This window comes from Anabas testudineus, chromosome 17 (genome assembly GCF_900324465.2).
Source record: "Anabas testudineus chromosome 17, fAnaTes1.2, whole genome shotgun sequence".
In the NCBI taxonomy this organism is placed as follows: domain Eukaryota; kingdom Metazoa; phylum Chordata; class Actinopteri; order Anabantiformes; family Anabantidae; genus Anabas; species Anabas testudineus.
Genome location: NC_046626.1, coordinates 15507494 through 15529079, shown reverse-complemented (window position 1 = coordinate 15529079; position 21586 = coordinate 15507494). Strand labels below are relative to the sequence as shown.

At 38.8% G+C, this 21586-nt stretch overlaps 1 protein-coding gene across 1 annotated transcript; it reads right to left on the bottom strand.

Annotated features, from left to right (window-relative positions):
* Positions 1–46: 46 nt before the first annotated feature.
* Positions 47–18085, bottom strand: si:ch211-106h4.4 (MAM and LDL-receptor class A domain-containing protein 2). Its single transcript, XM_026374659.1, has 47 exons — positions 17978–18085; positions 17506–17722; positions 17224–17355; positions 16991–17115; positions 16601–16838; positions 15731–15999; positions 15545–15635; positions 15260–15400; positions 15015–15140; positions 14196–14329; positions 13936–14107; positions 13671–13790; positions 13232–13386; positions 12911–13006; positions 12542–12632; positions 12323–12442; positions 11902–12004; positions 11671–11821; positions 11362–11581; positions 10870–10993; positions 10350–10479; positions 10180–10258; positions 9944–10096; positions 9278–9403; positions 8941–9156; positions 8734–8853; positions 8390–8551; positions 8194–8285; positions 7324–7491; positions 6835–7023; positions 6647–6755; positions 6158–6280; positions 5900–5999; positions 5555–5714; positions 4784–4898; positions 4461–4604; positions 3879–4066; positions 3363–3528; positions 2753–2971; positions 2315–2493; positions 1709–1946; positions 1342–1501; positions 1125–1239; positions 771–888; positions 569–665; positions 408–483; positions 47–333 (listed from the first exon to the last, which is right to left on the bottom strand). The coding sequence occupies exons 1-47, from the start codon at positions 18083–18085 to the stop codon at positions 232–234; spliced, it is 6777 nt and encodes a 2258-aa protein (XP_026230444.1). The 3' UTR covers positions 47–231.
* Between the last annotated feature and the right edge of the window lie 3501 nt (positions 18086–21586).

Sequence of the window (21586 nt, the reverse complement as noted above, 5' to 3'; positions counted from 1 at the left end):
GGTTCATGTTCATCACAGAAGCAGCATAAAGAAATTTATTGCACGATAAGCCTCTTTATACAAAGAAATTTTGATCCACAGTTGATGGGTTTGTTACCCTGCTTGGCCAGTATTTGCAAATATTATATTATTACATATAATAGTACAATTTTTAAACATAATTAAAATTACTTATGTACATAGGCATGGTTTATATCTTGGTTGTAGTTTATTTTTAGGTATAAATATGAGCTAAGCATCAGATGAAGTTACTGTGGTGTCAGTTTTATGCAGTGACGGATCATACAGATTGTTGAAGAAGGAAAAGCTTGATTCAGTTCCATGTTGTGTGCCCTGAGAAGAGAAACATCTTTTATCATCTGAGTCAAGACAAGATGCTTTTAAAAAAATCAGGTCTTAGTACTTACATCTATTTTACAGTCATAGAGATCAAACACAGAGTTCTGGTCAATTGCATCGTTACTCAGGACGGTTGGCTGGTTCCTAAGACAGACGAGCACAAATGTCAACATGAACATCTTTTAGTGTTATCATGTAAATTATTAGTGAATTTAAAAACACTGTGCACATGTTGCTTCGCCTCCGGTTCAGCATAAAGAGGAAGGTGGAGATGATGACTCCAGCCAGCAGAGTCAGACCAACTGCGAGGCCCACGGACGTCCTATCTGCAGAGAAATGTAATGACATTTGACTTGACTCCTTTTAAATTTTAACCGTTAAAAACATCTTTGTGAGTGGATGCTGTACAAAAGCTGCTCAGCTGAAGTTACCATAATTATCAGTGGGGCTGATGGGGGGCTCTGAGTAGCATCCACCTGGAAAGATGGTGATGTCATCAAGAGCAACATCCCCACCGGTGTTCTTCCCCCTCTGATACACAAACACAAACTGTGGCAAAAACAAACAAACAAAAAAAAAAAAAAACAGAGACGTTCAAATTAATTGTAAACTTGGCAAAGTTTAAATTTTTTGTGAATTGTGTGAGTCTCTGAAATTGCAATAACAATTAACAAATTGCAATTAAGAGCATTTTCAAACTAGTTATTCATCAAACTAAAAGAAAACTGAATTTTTTATTCTTATCATCTAGTTTCACATTATTGTAATCTAAAATTCATAATTACCCAGAATGCTTCTTCATGTTTAATAGACAAACTGGCCTCCTGCCATTTGTCTCCCTTGTTTCCGGACTCAATCCACTTCAGGATCCCTTCTTCGTTACCACCACTATGAATTTTTCTATAGGACAGGACATCAGCAATTTAAATTAAGGTGTTGCATTTTTTATTATAAAGTTTAATGTGTAATGTTGCAACTTCTCAGACATTAACAGTTGCTCACCTGTTATTTATATAAATTCTGAGAGTCCCAACATGGCTGCCGTACATGTGGTACCAGAATCTAAGGCAGTGCCCTCTAGTGGACGGCTGAAACACATCACTGACCAGGAAGGACATGTCACCCCACTCACCCACTGAGCTGTCCACATACAGATAGTAACCTGGTGGAAACGTGATCATATCAAATGAGTACGTAAAGATGATTTGCTGCTCTCTGCAACAAACTACTACAACTTTGAAATGGACATGAAGGATAAGACATGAAGGAGTACATATATGACTAATCTCTTAAAATAGCTGAAATCCATTTAATGTTTAGCTTTAAGAAGCTTTACTCCATCAGTTGAGTATCCTGTATGCTTACTGACCATGTGTTGAGTTGGTGGTGTGATCAACACTGGGCCCGGTGTTGGGGTTAGGGGAGGCTCCTCTGCTGCGGAGCCAGTCTCCCTGGTCGACTTCTCCACCCAGGTTGCTCCAGCTACACATGTTGTTCTCAAAGTCACAGACTCCATGAGGGGGACACTGAGCATCTGTCAGCTGCACATCATCAAACGCCATGTCTCCCTCCTGAGTGGGACCAGCCTTTACACCTTCCACCATGATCTAAAACACAAAGTAGGCTTCAGTGGAAGCTGCATAAAGTAAATATTATCACATAGTTAACCTGAAGGAGTCCTGTTAGATTGCAATCTAACTCACTGTAGTTGTTTTGTCTTTGTAATTAACAGCACAGTTGTAAGGATGAAACTAACTCTAGTGAATACTGTCATCCCTGATGAATGTGGAAATTATTTTCTGAACTGATCACTTTATAATTTTTCTTATCTTTAATAGATGTCAGAGAATTATAAGAACATGCATAAATATTTCCAGTCCAGGTTTGTTTCCTCAGATATCTTTGTCTGACCATACTACATATAAGAAAGAATAGCAAATACTAGTATATGTGCCAACAAATCTTTGTGACTCACTCTGTAAGGCTGAACCCGAGGTAGAAGTGAAGCCTGAGCAAACCGCCACAGTCGACCCTGATCTCCTGTCTGAGAGAAAATCAGAGCTTCCTTCCCATCTTCACTCTGCTGGTAAATATTCAGAGTCCCCATGCCTTTGCCGTACATGTGGTACCACAGCTGCACACAAGCTCCTTTACCTGAGGGGCCACAGGAAAGAAAACCATACTACATGTTAGCAGACATCATGATTTGTACCTATTACAACATTTAACTAGAAGTTTTGGCCCAGTGTGATTGAGACTCGGCGTATGAAATCTGCTGAGAGCTTATTATTAATATAATTGTTGGACTAACTTGGTAATTGTGGGAAAACATGAATAGACCCAAATCAGAGCATGTCTACGGCACCATGATGTTGGTTTATTGCCTGGACAGACAAGCTGGTATCTCTCTCACCTGCAGGGTACAGTGGTGAAAACATTGTAGCTCTCTGGCCTGCACGGTCAGAAGAAGAGGAGGGCAGGTAGTAGTAATGGCCAGCAGGTGAGTTGGTGGTGTGGTCATTGTCTGGTCCAGTGTTGGGGTTGTGAGTGAAGCCAGACAGTCTGACCCAGTCAAAGTTGTCAGTGGTTTCCTGCTGCCAGTTACAGCTCCCCTCCTCAAAGTCACACAAATCTACAACACAACATTGATGTACGTTTTAATTGGTTTTAGTCTTTTTATTGGACTCGTTGATAATGGTGTATAGAATCACCAAACTGATCCTTTGAAGATGTAGCACTACTATGGGCTATCAAGACACATTCAGGATTTCCTCAAATAAAAATGGAAACAAAAACAAAATAACAGGCAGCTTTGTGACACTGTGACAGCACATTAACATGAGTAGTGCAGAGAAATTCAGTTAAAGGGATATGATTCACTCTGAGGTGGCAGCAGTTTTTAAAAACAAAGTGCTCCCAGTATCAATCTATTAGTTTATTTAAAACGACTGGCAAAGTGAGTTGGACCAACAGCCGTTTTAAATACACAATAGTTTTTGCTCTGTTCGGCTTCAGCTTCTTACCAGAGGCCGGGCATGGCCCACTGATGAAGGAGATGTCATCTATGGCTATGTCGCCTGCTTCTCCCCCCACCGTTGCCTCCAGAATCACTTGATGGACCTTCGTCAACGTCACGTGGCTCTGCACTAGCAGCCACTCATCCCCTTGATTTCCTGATTTTTGCCACACCTACAGGAAAGACAAGAGGCTGATTCACTTGTCACAATGAGGATGTGAGGAGGTTTTTGCAACACCCTGGCTTCCACTCAATATACCATGCATTAATGTTATTTTGCAATCGGCATTTCACAACTATGTGAAAAGTATAATAACAGAGAGAAAACTCAGGGGAAACTGCCACAAATATTTCTCAATCAGCCTCACAGCTGTTTCTCTAACAATGTAGTAAAGGGAAGTAAAATGTACAGACCCAAACTGAATCATTAATTTAAAAAACAATATGGCCTCGGCTGTCATGCAGCAGCTTTGACTAGACATTTTATAAAACAAGACAGTTGTTAAATCCATGTTTGTTTTACCAGCGTTTTCTCAAAGGGATCAACAGTTTGTAGAAGCATCCTCAGAGAACCCACAGTCGCCCCAAACATGTGGTACCAAAATCTGACACAGTATCCTGTTTCTCCAGCAGGTGGCAGCAGTGGGGACTTCAGCTCAGCCACGTTGCCCTTCACACTCGGTAGGGTGCTCTTGATGTAAATGTATTTCCCTGTGAAACAAGTAAAAGCGCTTATTTCCAACCCTTCAGGCCTCTGACCCACTGAGAAGAAGAAATTAATGAATGCAACTCCTTGCATTTAATCACAAGCTGAGAGAAGTTCGAGCAAAGGGTGATTTTCATTATAAAGTCTGCTCTTAGAGCTTTGCTTGGTCGGGAGTGATCAATACAACAGTGAAACTAATGTTACTGACTCAGTAATTTGTCTCAATTTGTGCTAATGTGACACCAATTTTCTGTTAATGATCATTACTGGCTGCTGTTCAGCAAAAGTTACGAGAGTTTTAGAGTTTAATATGAAATGTATCAGATAATGCATAAAAAACAAACTTGTAATGTCTTTGGAAAAGAAGGCAATAATAGATTGTCCAGGAATAGTAATGACCTTTGCCAGTAGTGTGGTCTCCTGCAGGCCCAGTGTTTGGGGCTTCAGTGGGACCTGACCTGCTAAGCCAGTCCAACTCATCTCTACCTCCCTGCACCCAAATACACAGACCGTCTTCAAAAGAGCAGTCACAGGCAGCCAGAGCTGAGGAGGGAAAAGGAATTTCTAAATTAGCCAACAAATCACTGTTTCCTGTTCCTGTATGTTTAAACACAGCAGCGTAATGGAAGCAGAATAATACATGCACCTCATGTGTAGCACTACTACTCATTCTAAATGAATATGTACATATTATATTGTAATACTGATAGAACCTTGTTTACCTGGTGGTTGGTAGGACGTTTCACAGTTTAGAAAAGAGACGTCATCCACAGCAATAACATTATCTCCAGTGGTTTTGCTTCCCTGAGTCATTTTAGTCATGCCACTAAACCAAACCTAAGAGTAGACACAATTTCATGAATGTTTCTAAAGAACTTGTATCCTAAAAACAAAATGAAACACACATTTGCAGAACAAATGACCAGTGTGTGGACCCTACAAGATTAACATCAATAAATAATGAGCCAATAATTTCCAACATAAGGAAAGACCTCGCCAGGTGGGGCCTGGTGATCTTCTTGAGTTTTATTCATTGAGTGGAAAATGGTAAAATGAATATCAAACAACCAGTCGACACTCCAGACAAGACATTTAAGATGATTTTAAAAGACATATGACAGGTTATGGTTACAAGAAACCAAGAGTTAGATACCAGACCCTCCACTTACTGAAAGATAAAGGCCTTACCTAAAATACTATTACTAAGCAGGTCAAATTAAGCCCTTTGCAAATACAGTATATGCAGCAATATGGATATCCCCCTTGTATTATTTTGTCAATTTTGCAGGGCTGTAAAATGTGTAATATGCCTTTGATTAGTAAGTTTTCTAAATCCAAATAAACAGAAAATCTCCATATGAAAAATATTTGGCAAATTTTAGCATTATATAGTTAATTTATAAGATGTCCATTCGACTCAGATATTTAGATTGATGAGATCTAAATATTTTTAGCGCCTGTTTAGTCTGTTTAGTAGATGCATGAGCATTCACCTTATAGGGTTGCTGGTGCAGGCCTAGCAGCAGATATTCTGCAGTCCAATGGGAGACGGTGCTGTGACTTCGTGACCACAGGATTGCTTCACTACCCTCAGCTTGCTGCATAAGCACTCTGAGTGACCCAGCACTCTCTTCTCGGATGTAGAAGTGAAACCTGGGTTTAGGAAAGAAGGAAGGAAGAAGGGGAGAGTGTTGGATTGGGAAGACAGTTGCGTGGTAGAAAGACGGGGGCAGTGAAGACCATTGCACAATTCATACTCTGTATCAAAACAAATATTTTACACAGATTAGGGGAGATAGTAAAAGAAATGTGGATACTGGTGTTTAGTTATCACTTACAGAATCTGGCAGTAGGGGGATGAAGGGGGAAGTGAGGGACTTTGGAGTCGGGCCTCACTATGTGCAGACCCCTGACTTAAATTCACCCTCATGTAGTAGCCTGAAAAGGAGGGAAAATGTCTGAAAAACGCTGACTCTCAAACATGCTGACTCAACTGCTGGGGCACGATTCACTTGGTATGTTCAATTGAGAGCTACAATATGTTATTTAGTTCGTTGTCCCATAAAACCTCATCAGTAATCCACTTCATGAGTCACCTGTTTCTGTTGTGTGATCAGTGGGTGGCTCGGTGTTGTTATTGGCTCTCTGCCTATTCCACTTGCTCTGTCCATCGCTGGTGTCGGTCCATTGACACTGGTCCCTCTCAAATGTGCATGGACCTAAAAAATGTCAAGAAAAAGTATGCAATACTGCAGAGAAAAGAAGGGAGGTGAACACTGATTCATGTCTCAGTATGTCGAAGTACATTCTGTCTCATCTGAGAATCAAATGTCAACAACAGTCAACACTGTATCTTTAGTCGGGAGGTGTCTAATCTGGAGGTACTAATTAAATTATGAAATAATAAAGAAAATAGTAATAACACAAAAGAGACATCACAACTCCTGTATTTTCTAATATAATATCTAGTAGCCTATAAATTAATCTATGTAAGGTTAAAAGGTTCCTATAAAAGATTTTACAAGTCTCAGTAAATGTAAACTTTACTGCCACTCTTTTATAGATCAATGTAAAAAGCGGCTCACCACAGCCATCTTCATCTTCCCCAAGGGGGCAGTCGGGATGATAATCACAGTGCAGAGCAGCCATAATACAAACTTTTTCAACTGACCGCCAACAGAAAAACTGATCATCCTGTAACATCAAAGAAAAAAGTTTACAGACATGTTTTATGACTGTTTCACTGACACTGCAGCCACGTCAAGTAGTTTACCTGACAGGGGTTGACTGGTGCAGTTGATATTGGTGGAGAAGTAATAGAGGACGTAGGTGCAGCAGAGGTGGGTGATGTGTCGGGCAGTTCACTGTTGTCACGATCAAATACGCACTCTTTAGAGAAAGAGATGTCATCCAGTGCAACTAGGCCTCTATGACCATCACCATGTTCATATCTGAAGACGATCTGATAAGGGGCCACACAGAAAAATCAGACATTTAAAAGTATAGTAAAGCCAAATATTTTAGGGGTTGTTTACTACTGTTTACTACTTTACCAGTAACTCAATGGAGGAACTTCTTTTATTCTAATTTTATCAGATATTTAGATTTGTATATTCTTCTTATTGTTGTTGTTTTTTTCATCATAAAATCCTAAATGCGCAGTTATATATTTTTATCTTTCCGTGAATGTTTAACAACCAAACATTTTCTTGAGAGCAAGCTCTCATCTGATGTTTAATTAACTATCTGTGTCCTCACTGACCTTATTGCTGGCTGACGAGGAGAATGTGACTTCTGCTCTCTGCCAGCTGTAGCTCTGTGAGGTTTCTCTGAGCCATAATAGTTTGTCATCACTACCAGACCGTAGTGTCCTGGACTGGGTCGTCAGTCTGGCTGTAGCATCGTCCAGGCTGAAGTAGAAGAATCTCACCTACATAAACAGTAAATTGAAAATAGAAAACAAGATAATAGAGTTCTTAAAAATAAAATAAAAAAATTTAAAACTTTCTTTTATCTAAGTGAGATTAATTATCTTGTGAACTTTAATCTGCAAGAGTGGTTAATGATGTACTGTATCTTTATGGTGCAGAGATAAGCTTAAGTTTCTAACAGCTAAATGTGCAGTGAGGTATTACAGTGTACTGATAAAAACCTCTAAATGCTTTTGATTAGTAGAGCAAAGAATAAAAGACTGATGATGCCGAGAAGTTAGCCACACATTTTCACCTGTACATATTTAGTGATCTCAGAATTGGGAAAATAAATTACTTTACAATGGCAATGTACACATAGAACAACCTATAACATCAGCCTATAGCTGGCTAACTGCACTGACCTCAATTAAATGCATTGTCCTATGCATAGGGCTTTTTGAATGACAGAGAAGCAATTCACATCTTTTTTGTGAACCATGTTTTTGAGCATTTTGACCAAACATTGTTTGGTTCAGAACTCAAGCATAAACAAGATGCCTTTTATTTAACCTCCTGATGCAGCTCTAACATGCAGTCAATCATCTTGACTGCTTTTGCTGCCCTGCTGTTCTCCTGCATCATGCCCGGTGAGATGTAATGGTAATGGTAAGAACTAAACTGGTTCACTGTCAGTCAAAATGATACCACAGTGTACTCACAGTGCAGTTAGAGCTGGGTAGTAAAGTTTTGGAGAGAATCTCTGATGCCTGACCCTTGTTGGTCAGGTGAGTGCCAGGGATGACATAGTGACCTGTAAAAAAACATCACACAAGTCCAAGTGTAGCAGAACTGACTAGAGATGAAGGAACATTGAGGACATTAACCATCGAGTGGAGAGACAAGACATCCTGATACCTGCAGCAGAGTTTTGGGTGTGATCCCTGGGAGGTCCATAGACGGGCCAGGCTTCCTGTCCTTTGTGGTGCATCCACTCAGCTCCAGGTGTGTCCACGTCACTCTCTGTCCAGGAGCAAAGGCCTTGTTCAAAGCTGCAGCGCTCCACCACACCTTGATGCTCTACATGAGTTTTTATTATCACAGAAAAGTACAAACACATTAATATTTAAATGAATTATCAAATGTCTACATTTTCACACTGACAGCAGAAGAATTACTGTAATTGTTTTATGTGAGCCGGAACATGAGTATATGAATATACTAGTGCATTATGTATTTATGACATATTTGTGATATCTCACCACAGTTGTTCTCATCGGACCGATCCCCACAGTCATCACTGAAGTCACACACATGGGTGGGCTCCACGCACACATTATTGTTGCACACAAATGCACCCTCTGGACACAAGGGCTGGACCACTGAAAAGAAAACAATATTCAATGAATATAAATCAACTTTAAAAAAGTGGCCAAATGAAAAAAAAAAAACCTGTTCAGGTATCCTACCAGGCAGTGTGCAGTTGGTGAAGTCTATGTCATCAATAGCAATGTGTCCAGGTTTGTTAAAGGTCTTGGAGGCTTCAAACAGGATGGTAAAGTCCTGAGGGATTCGCCCAACCGTCACCTCACCGTGGTGCCACATATCTCCATGGTTACCAGATTGCCACCACAGTGTAGTGGTCCTGGATCCCTCCTTTAACAGCACATTTAGCTCCTCTGTGTCTGAAACAGTGTGTAGTGTTAAAGATCACAGGAGAAACACACATGCTGATTCATATATAAAGGGGAGCATGACTTTTTTAGGGTTACCCACATACAGTGCATGTGCATACACAACACATACCCTCTCCATAGATGTTGTAGTAGAAGTGCAGTGTGCAGGTGGCGCTGGCCTGTTTAATAGAGGGACTCTGCAGGGCAGCAGGGCTCATTTGAACTCCTTGGTCAGACTCCACTGCCATGTACCATCCTGGAAGTTAATTAATCGCTTAGTTTACAATTCAGGAAATGATGGGTCTGTTTTTGCTGTTTTTATTGCATGATAGTTGTGACAGCACAATTCTTCATTGGTTGTAAATTTAATTATGTTTTTTTTAAGTGTAACTGCCAATGACTAAACAGTGTAACACTGTAATAAATAAATAGATTTAATGTGTAACAAAAACATTAAGATGAAGGAATCCAAGCCAGAGTGAAACTAAGATGTGGAAACTAGAGTTGACAGTCACCACTGTGACCATATATATTGTAAAAGAGGATCAGCTAAATTGCTGAAAAATGACATTTTCTTTTGTTGCTTCACTCCCTTCTCAGTAATTTGAATACGGACTCCAGATTTGCAGACTGTGCACATTATGCTTGCTTTTGTAAACATTTGGTTTGTTTTTTAGCTGAGCCTCTAGATTTTTGGTAATGTTGTGAATGTCATAAACTTGTCCTCCTCAGCCTGTCTATACTGTATAACTGTAAACACAAACGAAGTCTAACAGGGGTTATTCTGTGGTCCTACCCAGTTCAGAATCCAGCGTGTGGTCCACAGAGGGTCCAGTGCTCTCAGTAGCGTTCCTTCTCACCCACTGATACTGGCCAACGCTGATGTCCTCCCAGCCACATGTGCCATTTTCAAATGAACAACCCACAAATACCAAACTTGTTTCATTCACTGTACAAAAAAGAAAATATTGTCATTAAATCATTATCATTAAATAAACTATGGAAATAAAAACACAAAAACAGTATCGGCACCTTCACAGTGGCCTGGTGTGAGACTGATGTCATCAATGGCAATAAATCCACCGCTGTTTGTCTCTGCCTCGATCAGTAGCTGCACATGAGGTTATTGAAGGACCCAGTGAATATAATTAATAAAATACGCTTTCTTTCTATTTTCATTCTATATATGAGGCTTGGGGTACCTGGAATGGTTTGATATTCTCTACAGACTGAGAGAACCTGCTCCAGCTGTGTCCACTGCTGCTGCTGTGCAACATCAGATTCTCCTGCGATGGCCCGAAACGCACATAAACCCGCAAAGTCCCGGAGTCACTGACAAACAACAGATAATGTTTTGGATTAATATTTGACATGAAAATAGCTTCTGTTAAGCATTAGATCACTTAACAAAATCACTCTCTAATGAGGGTTAATTATCTTTAGAAAAGCATCTGTGTATATATTTTGCATTATATATGTAATCTTGTGTTTTTTATTAAACTCAAACAAATCTATGCTGTAAAGAGTGAACTCTGCCACATAGAATCTGTGGTTGTGCATAAAGTGGGGCAGGTGATTCACGTCTAAATGACATGTGTGCACACTTCCTGAGGAAGTCAGTGAGGAAACTAAACAGGATAAAGTGCATCCTCTGCATTGTCACATACTGTATGGTGTAAAAGGGTGGTGATTTTTTGCTGACTGCGTATGTTTTCTGCTGACCTGCTATCCATATGGTACCATAAGGTGAGACAGGAGGTGGTGTCTTTCAGTTGGATCCATTCTGACACTACCTGTGTTAGACTGGTGTGGTTTTGGTGCAGTGCCGAGCTCAACAGGAGCCAACCTAAACACAAGGAAAAAAAAAGAAAAAGTAAATTATTGATTTGGTCATGTTCATTGTGCCTGAAGTTGTACTTTTAACACAGTAATTTAAATACTACACATCTTCAGTTGTTCCCCCATAGTTAGTAAAAGTTACAAACGTTAACAGCAGATTTAGTATTTATAGTTGTTATGGGTCCTGGTCACTTGACAAATTGCTGCAGCTGGAATTGGGCACTACGTAAGACCTTTTGGTGGGTTTGTGTATTTTTGTAGACAATTCAGTAAAGTCCAATAATGACATCTCAAAAAACAAAGAAGGTTTTTTTGTCTACTCCATTTGTATGTTCATGTTTATCTTATCATACTGTAGTAAATCTGAGGTCATACCTTCTGGGGTCTGAGTAGTGTGGTCTGTAGGTGGACCTCGGAAGCCCCCGTTGGCCAGCACCCAGTCATGTCCATTTTCTTGGGGGATGTTGACCCAGCTGCACTGTCCGGACTCAAAATCACAGCCACCTGGAGGACTGCAGGCTCCATCCCGCATGGAGATATCATCTATTTTCACTGTGGCATTCATGCCTGGGACATGGTATGCCTTAAAGACCACCTGGTGAAGGACATGATTTGTTTCAAGTAGCAAGTTATGCTACACTATGTGATTTAGTCGTATACAAGAAATGGTTTCACTGGGCTCACGTGAAATTTAGCAGGTGAGGACACAGTGACCTCTGCCACCTCCCAGCCTGTAGAAGGCGCTCCAGATCGTTCCCAAAGGGCTTCACTCTGCTCCCCACTTCGCAGCACATGGATGGCAAGGCTGTTAGAGGGACCTGCAGGGACCCAGTACCTGAGCAAATACAGTACAAACATTCAAATCTGAATCAGACAACAGTGTGTACATGTGTGTGATGACAGCGCTGGACTCACCAGAAGCGTACACACATCTCTGTAGTGGAGTGAATCTCTGGTGTGAGCAGCTGAGCTACTTCAGTCTGTGTAGAGTTTGACATCATCACAGCCATGTAGAAACCTAAAACAATAGGACAGATCTGCTATAACCAGTCTTTGGTTTTACAGAATATTACTGTATGACTGCTTTTCACTGTGGCTTGTGTTTTAACTTTTAACAGGGCTCAGCAGACAGTATTCACTCCAACAGATTTTAATAAAATCCGATTCTCAATACTGTTGAGTCTCAATTTCTTGGACTTGAATGACTCAAAAACATATTTGATAAATTATATTATGTCTTACTGCCAATTTAATATGACACTCATCAAGTTGTGATGAGACCAAACATACTTTTGGTCTTTCAATCCCATTTTCACAGAGTTGAGTTTCTACTCACCATTTTCAGTTCCATAGGTGTGATCCACGTGATGCTTTGTTCCCTTTTTGTGAACCCAGCGACCTAAGTGACTGACATCGTTCTCAAAGTCACACAAGCTGGAATCAAACCCACAAACATCTAGAATGGAATAAAATAAAGACAAAACTTTAATAATCTCTGGTTCGTTTTGACTTCCTGTGGACATCCTGTGGTAGTACTGGGTCGGTCTTAACTTACTCTGAATACTGCAAACCCCCTCTCTCACTGTAATGTCATCAATAGCAATAAAACCTTTGCTGTTTGTGTTTCTATGACCAGTAAACATAATCTGTGGAGGAATAAGGAATGTAAACAACATTTATCACAGAAAGGACAAAGGTTTATTTTTAAATTTGCACACTGTATCTGTGTATGTAAAAGATTCTATTTATCTAGTGTGATTTGATCAAAATAAGAAAAATTAAATATAAAATGTAATGAAATGTCCTTCTTAGTATACTTTAAAACATCTTTGGGTGATATCTATGCTTATTTACGTTTTGTTTATATGAGTATTGTGGTGGTGAGTGAGCAGCAGTGCAGTAATGTGCTTGTGTTATATTTTACCTGTATTGTATTGTTCATGCTGATGGTTACTTGTGCATTCATCCACTCTGGATTCTTGGTTCCTTGACGAGTCCAGACTAGCAATTCTGAAGATTTCTAGAAAAAAGCAAATTACTTGCATATTAGCAATACTAAATGCAATATTTATAATAGTACTGTTTTAAATTCCATCACCAAAAAAATAAACAAAAAAAACAAGATGGGCAGAAAAACACAAAGGCACAAACCCCAAAAGCATAGACACAATTTCTGTGATGTATACAAATATGCACTATACGTATTGTGTAAATTTGTATTCTGCAGAATACATACGATACATACTGTCTGAACCAGCAGATCCAGGGTGGAGACTGAAGGCCCAAGCATAAAATACCAGAATCCAACACAGATATGTGATGTGTGACTGATGACAGGAACAGAGATGGTGGCTCTCTCTCTGTTTTTGGATCCAGATCCATTCAGCACCAAAAATAAACCTTGGTAAACAAAGGAGAGACATTTTTTTGACAAATAAAGTTGTGTATGTTTTTCCTGACCAACATTCTAAATTACAATCCATAGTAGTTAAGTTACAAAGACCAGAGTTAGGCAAACATGCGTCATTATATCTGAGAGCAATGTCTGCATTTTATTTAAAAGTATCAGATTGTGTATCTATATAACCAACATGGTGACACAACATGGCTGCTGTTATAATTCATCCCTTGTGTTGGTCAAATAATATCAATGTTGATGCTCAGGTTACTGTCAATATCATTACCTTGGTCATTTCCTATAGAATGATCATACTGAGGTCCATCCCATGGCTCGTTGACCTGCAGTCCACTACTGACAGTCCAGTTCAAATCATCATTGTCCTCCTGGATCCAACTACATAGACCTGATTTAAAATATAAAGTAGTAGTAAGTATTTATTACACTCACTTTTCTGGGAAACACCACCTTTAGCAAATATTATAAACATTAAACCTGGTTTTAAAAGCTCAGCAATGAGCCACTTGAAAGAATCATGTATGTTGTGTCACCTTGGTCAAAGCTGCAGTCCATGGGGGAGGCAGGAGCAGCAGTGATCGTGGTGGTGGGGTTTGGTGTAGTGGTTAAAATGATGTCATGACAAGACTTGTCTCTGATGATGTGGACATCGTCCAGGGCAAAGCTACCATCGTTTGAACTGGGACAACTAGCTTGTAAAATAATCTGCAACAGAGGATGAACACTCAATTAGATTAATCAGTGTTCCCCTCAGTCAAAGGGGTTTATTATGAAATGATGTATGCAGTTCTACCTGGTGAGGACCTGATGAACTGTAATCCACCCTGTCTTGGATCCATGTGTCGTTCATGTATCCACTTGTATTCCACACAGAACGCAGTCCGGTAGTTTCATTCACTAACACTGTCAGTGTAATGTATGAGGGCCCTGACAGCAACATGAACAATCATCAAAAGACTGAAATCTACATTTATTGACTGGTGTGAAAAATGATTCTCACTCTAGATCCCACAGGACGTAAAACTGAAGAAAGTGATACATCATTTAGCAATTTTATAGGACAATTAGGTCTGTAATGAGCCGTGCAGACCGTCAGTGAAGCCATCTCTGTGATAAGACCTCACACCTTTTTTCCCCAATTTGTTTTAGACTTTTTTGCATATTTATTGCACTTTATATCATTTGCATAATTTTTGTTTATCTGCACAAATTGAAAAAAATAATAATGAACTGACCAAAGAAGTGTTTCTATTCACCTATTTACCTGGATTTTGTAAATAATACTGAAAAGTTTATAAAATAAAGTTAGTGTTCTCACTTAAAACCTTTCAGCTACACAAATGTGATATTTGAAAGAAAGATGTAGTAACATAGTGGTATGTGTTAAAAAATGTGTATAGTTCTACAGTAAAAATACATCTGACTGTACAGAATTTCTTTTGGTGTCTACATTATATTTGGTTAACAGTAAATACCATGTCTACATGACCCAAACACACTTTGACAGTCCAGGTTTAAATGTCATTTACCGTATTCATGTTTGTAATCTAACAGATAACAGTTTTAACAGATAAGTAAATGTTAGTGAGAGACTAGATAAGACTGCACTTACTGTTCACTAACCACCCTTGGGTGTAGTGCCAGAACTCCAGACAAGCTTTGTCTACAACATCCATCGTCTCACTCTCCAGTCGAGCAGTTTCTTTCTTATTAGAAGGAATGAAGAACGCAAAGTGGCCTATGGAGAGAAAAAAAAGGAAACAGTGAACAACATTACCTGTCTTGTTTCTTTTAGTTATAGGATTCCAGGTATTTTGTGATGTGAAAATACCTCACTGTATTTGTATGGTGAGTTACCTAAAGAAGTGTCTGTGGAGTGGTCTCTCCTTGGAATAAATTCACCCTTACTCTCAGATGAGAGCCAGTCCCAGTCCACCCCAGACTCTGCTGGAGGATTGTTTACCCAACCACAGAAATCCATTTCAAAGTCACAAAAACCTGCAAGAAGTAACACAGAAGCAAATACAGTACACAGCCTTATAGACATGATCGAACACGCCCCTCAACCCCCCAAAAACAGAAATGAATTTTTAGCTTTCATCTGTTTTCTTTTACAGTTTGAGGTTTGCAGTGGTCACTGACCTGGTGGAGGACAAGCACCGTTCAGGACAGTGAGGTCATCAATGGAGATATCTCTCTGTGGTCCATCCCCAACCACTGCTTCAAATATCACCTATCAGTCAGAATGAAAAACTGGTTAAATTATGAGGTGACTCCTGCTGTTTCCAAACATCGCACTGCCTTAAACATACGCAGGTGTAATCTTACCTGATACGGGGTTTCTGGGCTGAGGAGTGTTACTCTTCCATGTCTCCAGTGCATCCCCTGATCCCCACTTTTGCTCCAGAGGTGAACACGGCCTCTGTTGATGTCATTAGCTTGAAGGTAAACATTGAGTTCACCCACACCACTTCCCTCCATGTAGTACCAGAACATGAGGCACTCCCCATGAGGAGGGGTCGGCTCCATCACTGCCGTCATCATTGCACCTCTGGATCCCACTGGGTGATTCCACAACTGGGCACTCAGGTAATAACCTACAGATAAAGTGAGTTTCTGCTGCATTCATCAAATAATGTAAGAATTTCTCCATAGACTTTTAGGATGTGGCCTAGAACTGATTAATAATACACAGAACACTTTGTTAGGACAACCAGCAGTGCATAACAACAATTCCTAAGAAATTAATTCTTAAAAAATAATATTAGTTCATGTGGACAGAAGTAGCTAAATATGTTTGGACAGATGGATTAACAATACAAATGATTATTTTACTTCACTTCTTAATACATATTTTAAAAAAAAGTGACATGATGTAGCTTTAATATCCTGTAATGTATGAGTTGCATGTTTTTCTAAGCTTAAAGTTCAAACCAAATCTTGACTGGTGGTAGTGATGTCATACTTGACACACGAATAAACAACTTCAAGCCCATCCCCAGCCTTCCCCGGAACACAAATTAATAGAAACATCATGTGATCATGAGATATACTTGCAAGCTAAAAAGTTACTCTATATATTATTAAGATGTGAGAGAAACTCAAACCAAAACAAAACATAACCTTTCTCTAATTCTCACATTTAAAATTAACTGCTGATTAGTCACTCAAGGCTACATATGCGAAGGAGTTGCAAACCTTGCTCTGTTCCGAGTGTGTGATCAGCAGAAGGGCCTGAAGAGTTTTCTGGTTGGGACGATCCTGTTATCCGGCTCCAGCTGAAATTTGCAGATGGGAGAGGGAGCAGACCACAGAGGGAACCCTGGAAAGTGCACTCCCTCTCAGGCGGACAGGAGCCATCCTCACTGATGGACACCATTATGTCATCAATGGCTATGCTCCCTTGTTTACCACCCACCTCAGCTTCTAAAATAAACTGGAGAACAGCAGGAGTTAATTGAAGTGGAGACTGATACTAAACCAATAATTTAACTGTATTGAGAAACAACATATATATATTATATATGTATATATGGTGCATTAAATATATATTAAACAAGAAAGTAAAACAAAATAGCTACAAAATACCTGTATTGGTTTGTCACTGTTGAAGGTAAGATCAGCAAATCTCCATTTGTTTCCCTGAGTCCCACTTCTCATCCAAACCAGTGTCTCTGGTTCACCTGAACGCTTTGCAATAAACTTCAATGACCCTAGTTATAGGACAAGAAGTGGTTTGAACAATTTGAATTTCAGAAAATGCTGGAAATTAGTTGTTATATGTGTATAATTCCATTTTTGACTACATTTAAAGCACATACCAATGCTGTTTCCAAATATGTGATACCAGAAGCTAACACATATGACTTGATTTGAAGGCTGAGGGAAGCTGATGAGTCGGGCTGTAGATGATATGTTAAGGGTTCTAGTAGCTGTTATACTCATGTAGTAGCCTGTGGGGGGATAATACAATTCATGCAATTTTTAATTTTTATTTTCTGCCTGGACAGAACACATACATTCAGTGCACTCAAACAGAAAAGAGTTGTGGATGAACTTCAATTTAGAAATTAGTAAAGTATTCACCTCAGTAAGGTACTCACCATTCCTATCCGGGCCATCACTAAACTTCCCATTACTCCTTTTCCACAAAAGGCTGGCAGTGTAGTCATGGTACCATGAACAGGTGTCCTTCTCAAAATCACATGAGAGTTGGTCTGATCCTGCAGGAACATCTCCCTCTCCACAGTTCTCAAAGCTGATATCGTCCAGCATGATGTCCTTGACTCCAAAAATTGGACGGAGGACAGAAAATAGCAGCTGTAGAAAGTGTACAAATACATATTCTTATACATACCTTTAAAAACCAAAAGCACTAAGCATACTTAAAGATATTTTTCTTTGTGTCCTAAAGATATGGTAAAATACAAAGAAAAAAAAAAACAGCAGGAGAGCTAGTCTCTCTATCTAAATGTAAACCAGAGTAGTAAGATATTAAAAATGTCAATCCTGACCATCTTCCTCTAAATAAACACATTATATCGGTGTGTAAGTCGTACAGTATGGTTTACTAACCTTGTATTCTTTCGGCTGATTACCAATAAAGACAGTGGCATTCTCCCATCCATGTGTCTTAGTTTTAGAAATTTCCAACAAGTCTTTCTCATTACTTCCTCTGACCATTTTTACATTTAAAGAGAATGATGATAGTGATGTGTCACCATAAATATGGTACCAAAAGCTGAAAAAAATAATAAAAGCCATATTACAGAACCAAGTTCTTTACAAATGTAATGCGGATTCTAGTAAAGTTACTAACTTAAGTTAGTTACGCACTGTCAGTCAAGGACAGTCGTAATATATGAAACAATTACTCTGGCTTTCAAAATGTTGGGGTCACTTAGAAATTTCCTTGTTTTCCTCGAATACACATATAGAATTAGTCTTAATAAAAAATGCAGCACCATTGCAGTCTCACACCATCACATTGCCTCAATCATGCTTAACATATGTCTTGACAAATGTTCCTATTTTATCAGATTTTATTTAAAAAACAAGGACATAAAAATATTGAACAGTAGTGTAAGGAAAAACCTACATAGATTATTTTTATTACCTGATCTGGCATCCCAGGGCTGTCAGCTTGTCCATACTATATTCCATATTAGCCATTGTAAAGAAACCACCTTCTTGTTTACCATCTATATGCATGACATGTCCTGTGCCCAACAAAAAAAAATACAATAATAGGATTATCATTAATGCTAGATCACAGATCAGCAAAGTAGTGGAATATAAAATATGAAAAGAAGTAAGTGTTTACCCAAGGAGCTTCCTGTTGTATGGTCCACTCCAGGTATTGAGGTGATGTTTGCCTTCTGGCGTCTCCATCTGTAGGAGCCATCACTGGTGTCTGTCCATCCACAGGTGTGCGTTTCAAAGTCACATGAACCTTAATAAGAGGGGAAAAAATGAGCAAGATTGTGTGAGTTTTTTTTTGTTCCAATATTTTGAGTGAATTTTTTTTTATACATTTATACATTTACAATAAATCTGTTTAATGATATTTTTCCCATGACTATGAAACTTTGAAAGGCATTACGTGACATTTGTCATGTACAGTAGGTTCCCTTATAATGTGTGAAACTGACACAATGATGAGTCACATACAGTGGAGTGTAATGTGGTATAAAAACACTTTAAATGGTGCTAAACAAAGACACAAATGAACGCATAGTAAAAACTGATAAGGACCTGATGCTGTTTCATGACACTGAGGTAGGAAAAGTAAAGTTAAGACTGATCATAAAAGCCAGTATACCACAAAACTCCTCGTCTGAGCCATCTTTACAATCCTTCTTAAAATCACAGACAAGTTGGACAGAGAGACATTCTCCAGATGTGCAGTTGAACTTCCCATCAGGACAAGATGACACGATGACCAACAACACTGCAAAGAAGTGTTTATTAGAAAGAGATAACAAGAAAAGGGGAGATGTGAGAAATAACTTTGAATTCCTTTGATTTATTGTCTTTAATCTCTGTACAACATATCAAAGGTACCAGATAACTAGAAGGATGTTGCACAATTCTTTAATTCTACAAGTTCAAAATTCTTCCTGCACATCCCATGCACTACAGACAACATGCAACTTCTCATCGTGAAGTTTAAATCACTGAAAACTCTTGCGCCATTACTTCCTCCCAAAATTGCGAATATTCACCTGAAGTACTGCTCCCTGTATTAATAACAAAAGGCTTATAGATATACATTATATAAAAAAAGTACTTTACCTGACAGGAGAATAAATATTTGCTTCATGTCCGGAGAAAATTGCCACAGGGCAGGTAATACAAAAAAATTGAAAGAGCATTAAAGATTGATTGCTACAATACCCGTGTCCAACTGTCTGGTTAAGTCAAGTTCGTGCTTATACTGCTGAATTGTAACTTTTGAGCTAAGGACATGAATACTTATCGGTAAACTGCGGCTTAAAGTCCAGAGTGTACACTGTAACCTGCATTACATTTCCGTTGCTTGTCTTTATGGCTCTTACTTATTTCACTTCAGCAAAGCACAGCTCCAGGTAACTAATACTATAAAATGTCATAAATGTTCCAGTTAGAGTTCCTGTACACGCTGGTACTTTTAAACAGAGGTGTGTTGATAAAAATTTATATTGATAAACTTCAACCTTGAGTCAATGACAACCAAACTCATAAAAAATGAGAAAGTACAGAAGGATATGGAGAACTGTTATCTTAGATTTTATTTTCTTGAAACAACGCTCTAAAATCAAACAGAGTAGTTGCACTGATCTAGTATAACTTTTACATTTTCAACACCCTTACGCATGTTAACTAAAGCTCTCATTACTTTAGCAAAGTGCCACTAAAGCGGTTCTTTCAGTGAGAGATATGTTGTAATTGTAAAGCTTTAGTGAATCTTATCTGACTTTTCACCTGTAAGATGAAAGTACCTTAGATACTCCATGTTCCAATGTGTGAGGTCAGAAAGTCTGAATCTGTAAAACTGTATTAATCTTTACTTTGATGAAGTTAACTCACTATGTTAAAGAGCTTGGGCTATTCTAATGGTCATTACACCTGTCATTACACCCGTCTATCCAATGTGCATTCCTTTCTTCCACTTCACCTCTTTCCTCCATAGGGAGTATAAACTGACTTCTATCAGGTGTAATGTGGCACTTATTAGGTGTGCAGGTGTTTGGCCAATAAAACTGGTGAGTGAGATTGGGCAAGTAGGGAAGCTGAAGATCTCCTTTTAAAAGCATATCATCTGTGATGTTAACCTTAACTTAAACATTTAAATGTCTGAAACATTACAGACAAATATGGGTTCTACTATTATAAGCCGGTGTTGGGTTTAGCCATTTTTGATTTACATGGTAATTAGTTAGTTTGTTATAGTATATAGTCTAAGGATCTGTCTGTAAGTCTGTGGTTATTCGGTTTCTTAAATGTTTAATTGTCCAATTAGTTGTTTTTGTTTTAAGGAATAAATTGTATTCCATTATGTATTGCTCAGTTTAGCAGTCCACAGCATTTATTCTGATAAGAGGGTTTTTCCACACATTAGGCTCTGACAGCAGGTTCCAGTTGTGAGTTTGTCGAAGCTCTCAAATGGAAGTGAGTTGTACAATTGTATCGTGACAATTTCTGTGTTCTGGGCATAATTGCATCACCTTGTAAAAACAATGATACCAAAGTGTGAGTATTATAACCAAATTCAGACAAAATTCAGAGTGACATATTATACAGTACATCTGCAATCATGGTCTAGGAAACAAAACCTTTTAAAAGGCCTTATAAAAAACAATCACTGTAGTCAAAAAGGTTCATATTTTAGTCCTGTCCTCCCACCCAAAAAGGAGAATAACAAAAGAGGAAGTGAAAATACAAAATGCTATCATAGATGTTAAAGAAGAGTTGGAGAGCAAGCCTCAACATCTGAATGCCTCTACCCCAAAACAGGATATTGTGTTGCTAAACTCAGAATGCACAAAATGTTCTCTTCATCAGCAACAGTGCAATATCACTCTGCTATAATAATTTCAGAAGAAATCATCTGTCACATCAATCGTAACATTTTGTGATTGAAAAAGCAAAAATGTCTTCTGAAAGTATAAAATGTATTTTGGTTTGCTGTACACTAAAGATATT

What these genes read in the sequence shown, in the direction of transcription:
- si:ch211-106h4.4 (XM_026374659.1), bottom strand. Translation starts at nt 18,085, where the DNA reads ATGGTCAGAGGAAGTAATGAGAAAGACTTGTTGGAAATTTCTAAAACT. An exon ending in CACCAGTCAACCCCTGTCAG is followed by an intron (nt 6,756 to 6,834) that starts GTAAACTACTTG and finishes TTGATGTTACAG; the next exon opens with GATGATCAGTTTTTCTGTTG. An exon ending in CAGCCCCACTGATAATTATG is followed by an intron (nt 666 to 770) that starts GTAACTTCAGCT and finishes ATTTCTCTGCAG; the next exon opens with ATAGGACGTCCGTGGGCCTC.